This window comes from Budorcas taxicolor, chromosome 7 (assembly GCF_023091745.1).
Source record: "Budorcas taxicolor isolate Tak-1 chromosome 7, Takin1.1, whole genome shotgun sequence".
Classification (NCBI taxonomy): domain Eukaryota; kingdom Metazoa; phylum Chordata; class Mammalia; order Artiodactyla; family Bovidae; genus Budorcas; species Budorcas taxicolor.
In genome coordinates this window covers 67788354-67800977 of record NC_068916.1, presented here as the reverse complement: position 1 = coordinate 67800977, position 12624 = coordinate 67788354, and the positions used below count along the sequence as shown (strand labels likewise).

Genomic DNA, 12624 nt, shown 5'->3' with positions numbered 1-12624 from the left:
CATTATTAGGGCAAGGAGGCTAAGGTTCTGGGAGAGGGAGAAACCAGAATGGCAGCAGAGCCAAATTCCCAAGTTACCCTAGTTAATGAGTCTGCATGTACATAAAACAGGTGCTCATGTACATGTAGGAAACCCCCTATATAAGTGGACGACGGAGTACACGCATGTCCACACCATCGCTCCACGTGTCTGCACACACACTAATGGCCAGGAGAAATGTACTCAGCACATTTCATCATACATCCCAGATTGAGAGAGGCCATTCAGGAGAAAGAAAGGGAAGATTATGAGGCAAAAAGAGAAATGAAACCTAAAGGTCCCACCCTGTCAGCATTAACTGGAGTATAAGAAATGGAATTCGGACAGACAGACAGACTCCTGACATCTGCAAACAGCCAAAATGTCCAAAGGGCCTCTGATTCTCTGGCTGGTGATTGAACTTGGGCGGCTTTGTCTGAGTAAGTGTTTTCAGTCCTTCCATCCAGGAGTCCCTGTGATGGATTCCCATGGCTGGTCTATAAAACAGAAATCCATTGCATTCCTGCATCTACTCAGCTTCTCTTCTGGGCAGGTCTCTCTCCCTATCTGTGACACAGGGTTTATCCTGAGATTGCTGTGGATGTTTTAGGGTGGGGGTATTTATGTTAATACCAGAAATGGCAGTTTAAGAAGAAATATGGATAAGGGATGGGATAACATGGGGAAAAGAAACATCCTTTACAGGCGTTACTAGCACAGTAAACTCTAGAGGAATTTGTTCTGCTAAGAGCTATTATTATAAATCTTATTTTATCTGTCTTTTTAGGATTTTTTATTTGCTTCTTGGCTTATTTTATTTTGCGGGGGGTCAGGTGTCCAGATAAGATTTACATTTTCCACACATCATCTCCAGCTTTTGGACGATGCAAATGTGCACACTCGGTGTGGATTGGTACAGACACTCACATCCTGAGTTATAGGACGGGATGCTGTGGGCTGAGCTGAAGTCACATCTTGGTTACTATCCTTTGACACTGAAGACTATGGCCCCTTTCATGTAAGAAAGGAGGGACCTGGATAAGACCAGTTTTCACAATCTATGACTCTAGGACTAGGCATCATCTAATGTCCCTTGCAGTTCAAACAGTTCCTAGTTTCTGCACATGAATCTTTCAGATGTGCTGCATGAGAAAACACCTGTATTTCAAGAAAACAAGGCTTTGTCCTACTGTTCTTTGCTTATTATTTTCCTCTATAACTTCATGCATTCTCAGGTCTCCACCTAAATCAGGCTTTTTCTGACCACCGGTAGCCTCCGAACTGGTTTCAGCGAGTTTGCTATGAGTTCCTGTCCTCTCTGAAGTCTCCCCGTTAGAGAACTTATTACCCTGACCCTACAGTAGTTGTTCATTTAACCACATCTCTCTCCAGATACATTGTGGGAGTTAATGGAATGAAAGCAGTTCCTGTCACTTTATCATTGTTTTTGCCTGGTCTTATCTTGTCCTGTGGACTTGTCCAGTGTGGAGGGTTTGGTTGATGGTTGCTATGGTCACCTGTCCAGCTACTGGCTGGACCTGAGTGAGTGAGCTTCTCCAACCCTGCTTGAAGAAGACAGTGCCTGGTGGATGATTTCTTTTATTTTTTCTCTTTGTGCCTTTTCTAAAATGACCCTTTAGAAGACACTGACTACTTGGATTCATTAATGATCAGAGCTGAATCGCTCTTCAGAGATGCCAGATCAAACGCTTCACTCTGTCAATGATGCGACTGAGACCCAGATTGGGGAAACACCTTGGATAAGGCCACAGCTAGAGAAGGAACCCAGCTGGTGCCAGAACCTAGGTTGTACCCACCATTCTGAAAGAGAAATTGATTTAATTTCTTTGCTCCAGGATAATTTTGCAGCTGGAAATAACAGTCTCTTTCCTATTTCTACATTCTGATATGCTTGGTGATTTGTCTTAATACCTTATTTGTTTCATGTGGCCTTTAATGCTCCACCTCATGTGGACCTGAGAACTATTTTTGAGGCAAGCATGATCTCTCCCCTTTGCTGCATGAAGATAATGAGGTCAGGATTATTGTGGTTTTCCTCCGGAGAACACAAAAGCAGTAACTGGCAGAATGAGGTTTTCATTGTAAGCATAATGGGCGTTTTTCTGCCATGCCTGCTTCCTTTTTTTAATATTAATTTTTAACACATAAGTAATACAGAAATACCCTTGGTGAAACAATTAAATTGCTATAAAGCTAATATCTCCTTTGACACTGCTACCCTCAACCCCAGTCCCTGATCAAGGCGATGCTGACTCAGTGAGTTGGATGTGTGTCCCGTCAGCCAGTTTTCTATACATCTACTTTCATATGTCTGTGACTGCAAATCCTGCAAACGGTTTTGTTAATGGTTTTGTATTTTAAATGTCCTTTTGAAATTTCCACTTTTTGTGCATTAAGCAGCCTTGGAGTTTTCACACCATTAGTTATAAATCTGTCTCATTCTATAAATCTTGTATGTGTGGCTCAACAGAAGGACTGCACCATAGGTTAGCCGCTACCCACATACACATGTTCATTCCATCGCACACATATGACCTGACAGCAAACATTTTCAAATTGGCTTCCTCGTGCGTGTGTGCTTTTCTGCAGCAGAAAACACACCATGAAATTTTTAAGGCTTAGTTCCATTTGAGTGTTAACCAAAACTGCAAAATTGCCCCAGAGTGTGGCTATACCAATTCACATCCCATTTCACTCCAGGTTACTCCAGTCATTTGCTTGATCCCTGACTGGGCAACACTTGATATTATCAGCGTTCTAAATTTTTGCCAGTCTGATAGGGGAAATTTACTGGCCACTCATATTTCCTTATCTATCTATGAATTGCCTGTTTTGTCCTTTTCCAATTTGCTTCTGTCTGGAAAAGGTTTTCCTCAGTGAATATGGGGTGCCTCCTTCTGTACTGTGATAATTGGGAAAATAAACTGTTGAATCTCCAGTGGAAATAATTCTGTCACATAGTTTTAAAATTAATTTACCAACTAGTTCTGAGAACAAGCTCATATTTTAGAAATGATTGGGTTTTGGTGCACATGTTCTGCGCTGCTATGACAGTTGAGGATGATGACAGTTATTCCCCGCCCCGCCCCCCACCCCCCAGCCCCTGGCTTCACGGGGTGGGGCAGAATGGGCTTCTACAGCATTTACAACGTGTGGAATAGCTCCACTGTGGCAAGGTAAAGAGTCGACAGGTTCAGAGAAGGTCCCAGGCAGGTCTCAATTTACAACAGCCTTTCATCCTGAGAGCAAACTTGGGAAAACCCAGCATGAACATCCTTTGGCTTTCTACCTGGGCCATTGTTAGGACTCATGCTCATCTTCTCTTAGATAAGGATAGCTGGAATTTGCTGACTGCTGTACCAGGGAGGAACACAGTGTTGCTGGCCATGTCTTACACAATTTAGCCATTGGGGTTGGCAGAGTTAGTGAATGGAGAGTCTTAAAGGAGGGCACCTTAAAGAAAACAATGAGCAGAGATCAAGGTACCCAAGAAGGAGCAGGATGTCATCCTGACGATCTGGAGCTATGGCCTCCCTGGCTGTCCCTTCAATAGCTTGATTTGATTGAGAACAATCACTGATCCTCAATTAAACCAGAGGGCTTAATATTTGCAGCAGTGGAAAAGTTTCATAGATTCTCACAGATGGAAGTTATCTTAGAAAAGGCACAGAGTGAGTGTTCAGTGACCTTGGTTGTCACTTGACCTTGACCTTGGTTGTACATTACCATGGGCCTCAGTCTTGAGATTCTGACCCAGGGTTGGGCAAGATGACAGGTATTTTTAACAAGCTCCACAGGCCATGCTGATGATCAGTTGAAAATTGGAAACACAGATATTGCATTTTTTAAATGGTGATATATTCCATTGCGTATAGCTAACATGATCAACCTAATCTTCCAGCATCTTTAAGTCACAGCTGCCATTCTAAAGAATTCCTATGATTCCTCTCCAGTTCTAACTTTAAAAAAATCCACAGACTTCCACCTAATTTCATATTCTCTAACGACAAACAAATGGTCCAGAGCAATTAATTTCTGAGCAAACTCCAGGAGCTAGTGAAGGACAAGAAAGCCTGGCGTGCTGCAGTCCATGGGGTCACAAAGAGTTGAACACACCTTAGTGACCAGACAACAACAGCCTGTCTCCCTGCCATAGTACACTCTGGGGTAGAAGACAGAAGGAGACCCATACGAGACATTCAGGTCAGTAGTACACAATTGCTGCCTATTGACATACACTGGGTAGAATGTTACTTACACCTGTTTATATGAGAGTGCAGTTAGATTAAAGGGTCAGAATTTTCCACTGGAGAATTTGTTTTATTGAATGGTACTCAAGGACAGCAAATCTGAAAATTAGAAAATTAATCAGCAAATCTGCAGCAGAGATGGGTTCAGACTCAGGTAGTCAGCTGTTCCCACTTGAGGGATAGCAGAGTGTGAAGTTAGGAGCTTAGTGGCAGCAAAGGACAGGCCAGAATTTGGGCTAAAGAAACACATACAGTACAACCCTCTTCATCTTCCTGGAAGCATCTGCATGCATGATGTCTGTGGAGCATATTTGAGAGATTTCAATACCTCACAAGTTAATTTTCTCATCTTTCCTCACAGCTCCGGCAGCATCACAGATTGTCGTGAGAGCATTTTTGGGTCAGTCAGTGACTTTGCCCTGTACATACCCATCCTGGTCTCCGCATAGTAATAGCATGTGCTGGGGCAAAGGCCAGTGTCCCAACTCCAAATGCAATGACGAGCTTCTCTACACAGATGGGACAAGGGTGGTCTCGAGCAAGTCGCCAAAATACCAACTTCGGGGGAGTATCCAGAAAGGGGATGTCTCCTTGACCATCATCAACACCAACGAAAATGACCAGAGTGTGTACTGCTGCCGCATAGAGGTGCCTGGCTGGTTCAATGATGTGAAGAGGAACATCCGCCTGGATGTGAGGAGAGGTGAGCACACAGAGGCTGTGTCTGTGGGTGGAGAAGTTCGTGTTGGGTCATGGAGTCAGAGGGTGGTGGCAGAGAGACTGAAGCTGCTTAAGCAATGAGGGGACAGATTAAACCTGAGACCTGTTGGTGTCTAGAGGAGCCACAGTCTGGAACAATTGCCTGTGGGAGCTGAGGAACCCACAGAAATGAATGAAAGGGTGGAGGGTGAGGAGTAAGGGGTGGGAAAGGAACCAGTGAAATTCAAGGTCAGTATGAAGAGGGCAGCTGCTTCTTGCCTAGGGAACTGCAGAAATTTGGGCCCAGGCCTTTCAGATCTGCCAGTTTTATGTGAACTGTATTGATTTTTGCATCTTGGCAAAGATTACAAAATTTTTACAAACACTGGGTGAACAAAACAAAATGTTTTGTTCATGCATTAGCTTCATCCATAAACCAACAGTGGGCTACTTCCAGTGAGGGGAAAGGGCAGGAGATTTGGAGACAATCATAAATAACAGTTTTCAGGTGGTCTTTCCTTCTGCTACTATCAGCTGCTTTTGATGAAATTTGCAATATGACAGAACTCCTAAAGATTTGAGCTGCATGCATGCATGCAGGGTCTATGGTTGAATTATGTAAATAATAATCACCATTCCTGCTAGTCTGGAATGGAGCCACTCAAAGTCAGCTCTGTGCTCAGCCTGCACCAAGGACCAAGGATTCTTGGGCTCTGTTCTTAACTGGACTGGCATCTCAGAAGGCAAGGTCTCACTGCTGCTGTGGCTGCTAAGTCGCTTCAGTCGTGTCTGACTCTGTGCGACCCCATAGACGGCAGCCCACCAGGCTCCCCCGGCCCTGGGATTCTCTAGGCAAGAACACTGGAGTGGGTTGCCATTTCCTTCTCCAATGCATGAAAGTGGAAAGTGAAAGTGAAGTCGCTCAGTCGTGTCTGACTCTTAGCCACCCCATGGCCTGCAGCCTACTAGGTTCCTCTGTCCATGGGATTTTCCAGGCAAGAGTACTAGAGTGGAGTGCCATTGCCTTCTCCAAGGTCTCACTAGCCATATGCATAAGAAGCTTCTCAGGTGACTCTCAGGAGCTCTAAAATTTGAGAAGAACTGATATGGATGCTTCTAGTTAGAGAACTTTGATAAGCATTAGTGTATTTTTCTCCCAAAGCAACTTTGTGGGATAGAAGGTATTATTTGGATTTGTTGAAGATAAATGATGCCAATCCAAGTCTTTGCTTTTCAAACCTGATATAACCAGTATTAATATTATTTTATAAAATACTGGTTGACCTCAATACTCTGTGACATCATTTCTCAGCTCACTTGAAACTAACGATGTCTTTCTGATCCATTAGAGTTAATGGAAAGTTGGCCTATTTAAGAAAGGGTGGTATGTGTGGAATATCTGTTGCTAATGAGCCCAAATTCAGATGTTTAGGGGGTGAGCAGTTTTGGCATGATTCAGTCTTTACACTCTTTGAAATTGTTTGTTTTAGATCTTGATTTTTATTGTGGAAAGAACACCTAGAATAAGGTTTGTTCCCTTCACAGATTTTCAAGTAAACAATTGTTAACTTGGGTACAATGTGTGCAGCAAATTTCTAGAGCTTATGCACCTTGCCTGACTGAAATGTTATGCTTGGGTTTCCTTTTGATACAATCATTTATGCCACATTTTTGCAACATCTACTAGGTAGATCTACTAGGAACATCTACTAATACCATGATTTGCAGAAGAGAACAACATAAATTCAGCCTTTTGCTTGTGGAGATTACAGTGTACTAGGAGAAGCAGACATTATATAACAATCAACAAATAAATGTGTCTTTAGGAAATGCTACAAAATCTGTGGTCAAGTATGAGTGTGCAAAAAACATTGTTATTGTAGACTGCAGATGACCTCTTTGCAGAAGTGACCTTTTAGCTGAGACATGAGGTTTAAAGAGGAGTCAGTCTAAGGACAAGAGGGACTAGGAAGCAGTCGGTACAAAGTTCCTCCAGAGGGAAGGTCAGTAATATAGTTTAAGAACTGAAGAAAGGCCCATGGGCAAGGCAACGTGAGAAGAATAGAGTGGAGGCATGGGGTTGAAAAGAAAGATCCAGATCAAGTGGGACCCTGTGGGTGGGCTTAGGGATTGGATCTTCACCAGAAGGGCAAGGAGAACCCAGTTGAAACAAAGTTTTAAGTTGGGGACTGACATAATTTGGTTTGTCACTGTCAAAGATTACTCTAGCTAGGGTGTAAAAAATAGATTGGAAAGGCCACACGTGGAGTTTAGAATCCCAGTTTTCATAGGCATTTTGATGGTCCAGGCTCATGGACCAGGTGAGGCTGTAGAAACACAGACAAGGGGATGGATGCCAGCAATACCTGTGGCGTTTCCCTCTTTCTCTGTCTCCACTTGGTACCAGCAATATTATATATTGGTTACAGCCCCCACAACTACACGCTTGACAACCACCCGCCGCCCAACCACCACCACCACCACCACCACCACCGCCATGACAACAGCCACAACCGTGCTGACAACAGCCACAACCGTGCTTCCAACAACAGCCGTGACCACCTCTGACCTCACGTCCATACCACCACTTCAGATGGGAACTACAGCTGCGCTCACGGCCACGGCCTCCATGTGCCCTCTGACAACACTGAGCTTGCTTCCTGAGGGAGACACGACACTGCTGGCCCTTGAGCCTTCCACCGAGGGGCCCATCCTCACGGCAGGTACCTGGCTCGCCTGGCCACTCTTTCCCTTCTGCTGCTCAGGTGTGCTTGGATCCCTTGGCAGAGGGCTCTCCTACTGAACGGGGCAGCTCAGCAACTTGCTCTAGAGTCTGCGAGTGTGTGTCTGTGTGTGTGTGTGAGTTTGTCAGGGCTGGGCACCACAGACTGGGCAGTTTAAACAACTAAAGTTTACTTCTCACAATTCTGGAGGCTAGAAGTCTGAGACTAAGGAGTCAGCAGGGTTGGTTTCTTCTGAGCCTTTCTCCTTGATGGCTGTCTCCTCGCTTTTTACTCACATCCTCTTTCTCCTTTGTGTATCTGTGTCCTGATCTCCTCTTTATGTGAGAACATTGGTCATATTTGAGTAGGGCTGTCCATATAGTATCACTTTTACTTGGGTAAAGGCTCTCTCTCCAAATACAGTCATGTTCTGAGTTACTGGAGATTAGGGCTTTACATATGAATTTACAAGCAGGGGTGGGAGTGGGGTGGAGGTCAGAATTCACCCATAACTCTGTGTGTGCACGTGTGTGGGGGAGGGGTGTAGTTTCATTAAACTGTTCCTTTTTATTGTTTTATGGTTTCCTTTTTTGTTCCTATTTTTTTTCCTCTGTGTTTTTGAGAAATCATCATTTTTAGTTCTCAACTTGACCTCCTAGGAGTACAGATACTTAGTAAAGAACCAGGAAATGTCACCCTGGGTCAGACACCAGTTCCATCCTGCCAGGGCTCAACTGTCTACTTAGGCATTAGAGGAAAGACCTCCAGATGCCTTAAAATATCCCTTGATGGTGAACTTCCTTCCTTCCTTCCTTCCCTCCTTCCTTTCTCTCTTCTGTCCCGTCCTCCCCTGTTTCTCCCTTTCTCTTCCTCCCTCCCACTCTCCCTCCTGAATCCTTCTTGATCCTACACCTTGGAACTCTCACTGAGTTACTAGCTCCATTAATTAGGGGCCCTTGTCAAAGCTCTCACCATGTTTCAAACTCTAATTCTGAGGTAAAGATATTAGAAAACAATCATGAGATATCTCAAAGGCTTAGGCATTTCAACTGCCTCAATAAGGCCTGGATTAATTTAAACAACTTTACAGTAATGAATTGGCTAATTCCATTACACTGTGAGTACTGACCTAAGGTCCATGAACCCTAAGCAAATGTGTATGTTTTATTCCTTTAGTTCTTAAAATAATCATCTTCAAATACAACATTTACAGTTCTCTTAGATTCTAAAAATTACTTACAATCCTTCAAAAAAAACTCGAAATATATATGTGTTAGTCGCCCAGTCACGTTTGACTCTTTGCAACCCCATAGACTGTAGTCCACCAGGCCTCTCTGTCTATGGAATTGTCCAGGCAAGAATACTGGAGTGGGTAGCCGATATGTCCCTTCTCTAGGGGATATTTCTGACCCAGGTCTCCTGCATTGTAGGCAGATTCTTTGCCATCTGAGCCAGCAGGAAAGCCTCAAAATATACATCGGGATCGGGGGCCATTTTTATAGTTGTCTTTGTACTTGCCTAAAACAAACATAGAAAACTACAAAGACAACTGTAAAAATTGCTTGGCACAAGCACCAACTTTCAGCTGCCTTTTATCAAACTTTTTTTTCTCTTCCAGAACCAGAGCCTGCCCTGCTCCCCAGGACCTCTCAGAGAAGCATTGAGGCGACTTCTCACCGCAGCAGTGCCTTATTCACATCCAAGGGTACGTGGGTGTGGTTCTCGCTTCTTCTTCCCTTGCGCCTTAGGTTGAGGGGAAACACTGAACAGAGTGTCACGGAGTCCAGTGACTAGAGACGACTGTTGGGTCCTGTGTGGTGAAGCCCTCCTGGGACACACTGGTGTCAAGACTGCATTTGTGGCTTGTTCCTCCCTAAGGATTTTAGAGAGTAAGGGATACCATTGACCTTGATTCATTGGTTCAGTTCTCCATGGTAGATCATCTCTAGAATACTTGCCTGTCCACTCTAGGCTGGGTGGAGCTCTGCTGCTACTGTTAAGTCACTTCAGTCGTATCCGACTCTATGCGACCCCACAGACAGCAGCCCACCAGGCTCCCCCGTCCCTGGGATTCTCCAGGCAAGAACACTGGAGCGGGTTGCCATTTCCTTCTCCAATGCATGGAAGTGAAAAGTGAAAGTGAAGTCGCTCAGTCGTGTCTGACCCTCAGCGACCCCGTGGACTGCAGCCCACCAGGCTCCTCCATCCATGGGATTTTCCAGGCAAGAGTACTGGAGTGGGGTGCCATTGCCTTCTCCGGGAGCTCTGCTATCTCATCCTATTTCCAAACACACTGATCTTCCTTGAAGCCCCAGAGGGTTTACCCACTTGACCCCTGGCTCTGTATAGTGAAAGAAGTGTTCTTTTGTTCATTTCTCCTTTCTTCCTCCTGCCTGACTTCTTTAGGTATTTATTTATAGTAGGGCTCAGGGACAGAAAAAGGGTTCCTCGGGTGTCTCAGTGGTAAAGAATCCACCTGCCAAGCAGGAGATGTGGGTTTGATTCCTGGGTCAAGAAGATTCCCCTGGAGAAGGAAATCACAACCCACTTCAATATTCTTGTCTGGAAATCCCACAGACAGAGAGGCCTGGTGGGCTATAGTCCATGAGGTCACGAAGAGTCAGACACAGTTTAGAGACTAATAGTCACAGCAACAGCAGCAAGGGCAGAGAATACCCTAAAATTAACTCACAGCCTTGGAGGCTAGAAGGGACTGCTTGGGCTTGATTATCAGCTGCAGTACTTTTTCCTAGGGGTCTCTGGCCTTTGTTGTGTAACGTCATGCATATAAAAATGTAGATGAGTGTCTGGCTAGCTAGTAAGCATGCACAAGGTGGCTGTTATCTTAGTAGGTAACAGGAGGATTCTTTACCACTGATTCACTTTTTCTTAGCCGTAAGACAGTCCATGGGGTTGCACAGAGTCGGACACGACTGAAGCGACTTAGCAGCAGCAGCAACAGCAAGGTGAATCATTATGCTCAGGAACAGCATGAAGTCTAAGCAATAAAATCATTTCAAATTTCAAGCACCCAAATATGCATGAGGACTTCTCTGTGAACCCAGGAAAACTGGGGAAAAAAGCACATCCTCCTCTAGTAATCATCACATTTTCCTTTCTTTGAGATTTTTACAGTAGCTATTTCTTGGTCCCAGGGTTGGATGGTGGGGGAGTGAGGATAAAGGACTTTTAGGAGCATTTGTCCTCTTACTGTATCTTCTCTGTTTAATTAACCACCTCAAGCTTCACAGTCCAGAGCAAGCTGGCCTTTCCAGCAAATCAAAGGCTTCTCAGAGGGAAAAGTGGTTGGAGATGAGATTTTATATCTTTATCTTGGTATTCCATTTGGATACATAAAAATATGTAGCATGATACTTGGTAAGGGCCTTTCAAATCTGTCATTCATTAAACATGGCTTACCAGGTTACTTTTCTGCCTAAACATACCAAAATCATGAAGTCTTGACGTCTGTCCTTAAAGGAGTGGGAGAGACAAGCTTATGTGGAGCGACCCTCCATCCAGTGGGCTTTGTTTTGGGGCAGAAGTATGAAGAGGTGCCCTGGGGACCCAAAGAAGGGAGAGAAGGATTCTAACTGGGAAAAGAAGGCCAGGATGATTTCCCTCAAAGGTCCTTGAGTTGGTTCTTCATGGATGAGAACATTTCATTGAGCAGAGTGAACAGGCAGGGAGAACAGCCTGAGCAGAGATAGGGGGACTTATCGGAACATGGAATCTCTGATTATTTAAGAGTCTAGTTTAATCTGATGGAGACTGGAAGCTAGGAGTAGCCTAGGTTCTTAAAGGACTGATTAATGTGCTGAAGAATTCAGATTTTATTCCAGGGTCCCAAGGAACCATTCATGTGTTTGGAGTAGAGAATGGCATTTTCAGCTCTGTTTTGGGAAAGCTTGCTCTGTAAAAAGTTTTAGATGTCCAGGAGGGGAGTAAATCCGGAGGCAGAGAGTCTCCCCAGGAGGCTCCTGCTATTATTCAGACAGGAAGGAGTGTCTCGACTAGAATGACGGCAGCAGTAACAGTAGAGAAGGGACAGTCAGAGCCATTAGGACTTGGAATTGAGAGGACTTGGTGGCTGGAGTAAGAAGGAAGGATGACTGAGTCTCTGTACTTGGGATTGTAGCTGATGTGATGGGTTCACTGGTAAAGGAACCCCAGGAGGAAGAGTGAAAATTATTTCGGTGATCTTGAGTTTGAAGTGTCCCTGGGAGATGTCTAACAGGAAGTTGGAAATGTCGGGCAGGGCAACCTATAGATGCCTTGGTGGGAATTGGTGTCTGATGGCTGGCACCTCCCTCTGGTCAAATATCATCACTGTGATGATATAGTGACGATCATCACTGTGATGATACAGTGTAAGTGCTGAATAGGGACTTGCCACTATACCAAAGCTTTCATACATATCATCTCATAGGGGAGAGTTCAGGATTGTCGATATCATTTTGGAAGTCATTGATAACAAATGACAGTTACTGAGTGCTTTTAGGAAAAGGCTGGGCTTGATGCCGTCAGTGCATTATCTCATAGTCAGGCATTGTCCAGATATGTGAGGAAGATTGTACTGTTACATTCGTTATAAAGGAGAAGAAATTGAGGTGGGGAGAGCTTAAGACACTTGCCAGAGTTTGAACTCCAGGTCTCCTGGTTGTTGAAACTAAGCTCTTAAACACTGTCTCATTAGCAGAGGGGATAACTGAAGATCCTTTGGCATTGTCTGAATGCCCTACAGGAATGGAAGGATGGAGGCAGATGCCCCACCTCCTTACAGGAACAAGTGCCTTGAGAGAGGATGTAGTGAAGGCAGAAAAGCCAGCTGAGGATGCAGAGAGAGCCAGCAAAGGTAGAAAGGGGTCCAGGAGATAAAGGCTATGGAGTGTGTAGGTAAATGTGAGGGGATT

At 44.6% G+C, this 12624-nt stretch overlaps 1 protein-coding gene across 1 annotated transcript in view; it reads left to right on the top strand.

The window, feature by feature from the left end:
• The first annotated feature begins 382 nt into the window (after positions 1-382).
• Positions 383-12624, top strand: part of TIMD4 (T cell immunoglobulin and mucin domain containing 4) — a 28079-nt gene continuing 15837 nt past the window's right edge. Inside the window, exons 1-4 of the mRNA XM_052644095.1 lie at positions 383-458; positions 4651-4992; positions 7418-7711; positions 9330-9416. Of these exons, the coding sequence (XP_052500055.1) occupies positions 401-458; positions 4651-4992; positions 7418-7711; positions 9330-9416 (781 nt within the window). The 5' untranslated portion in view covers positions 383-400. The remainder of the gene's footprint in view (positions 459-4650; positions 4993-7417; positions 7712-9329; positions 9417-12624) is intronic.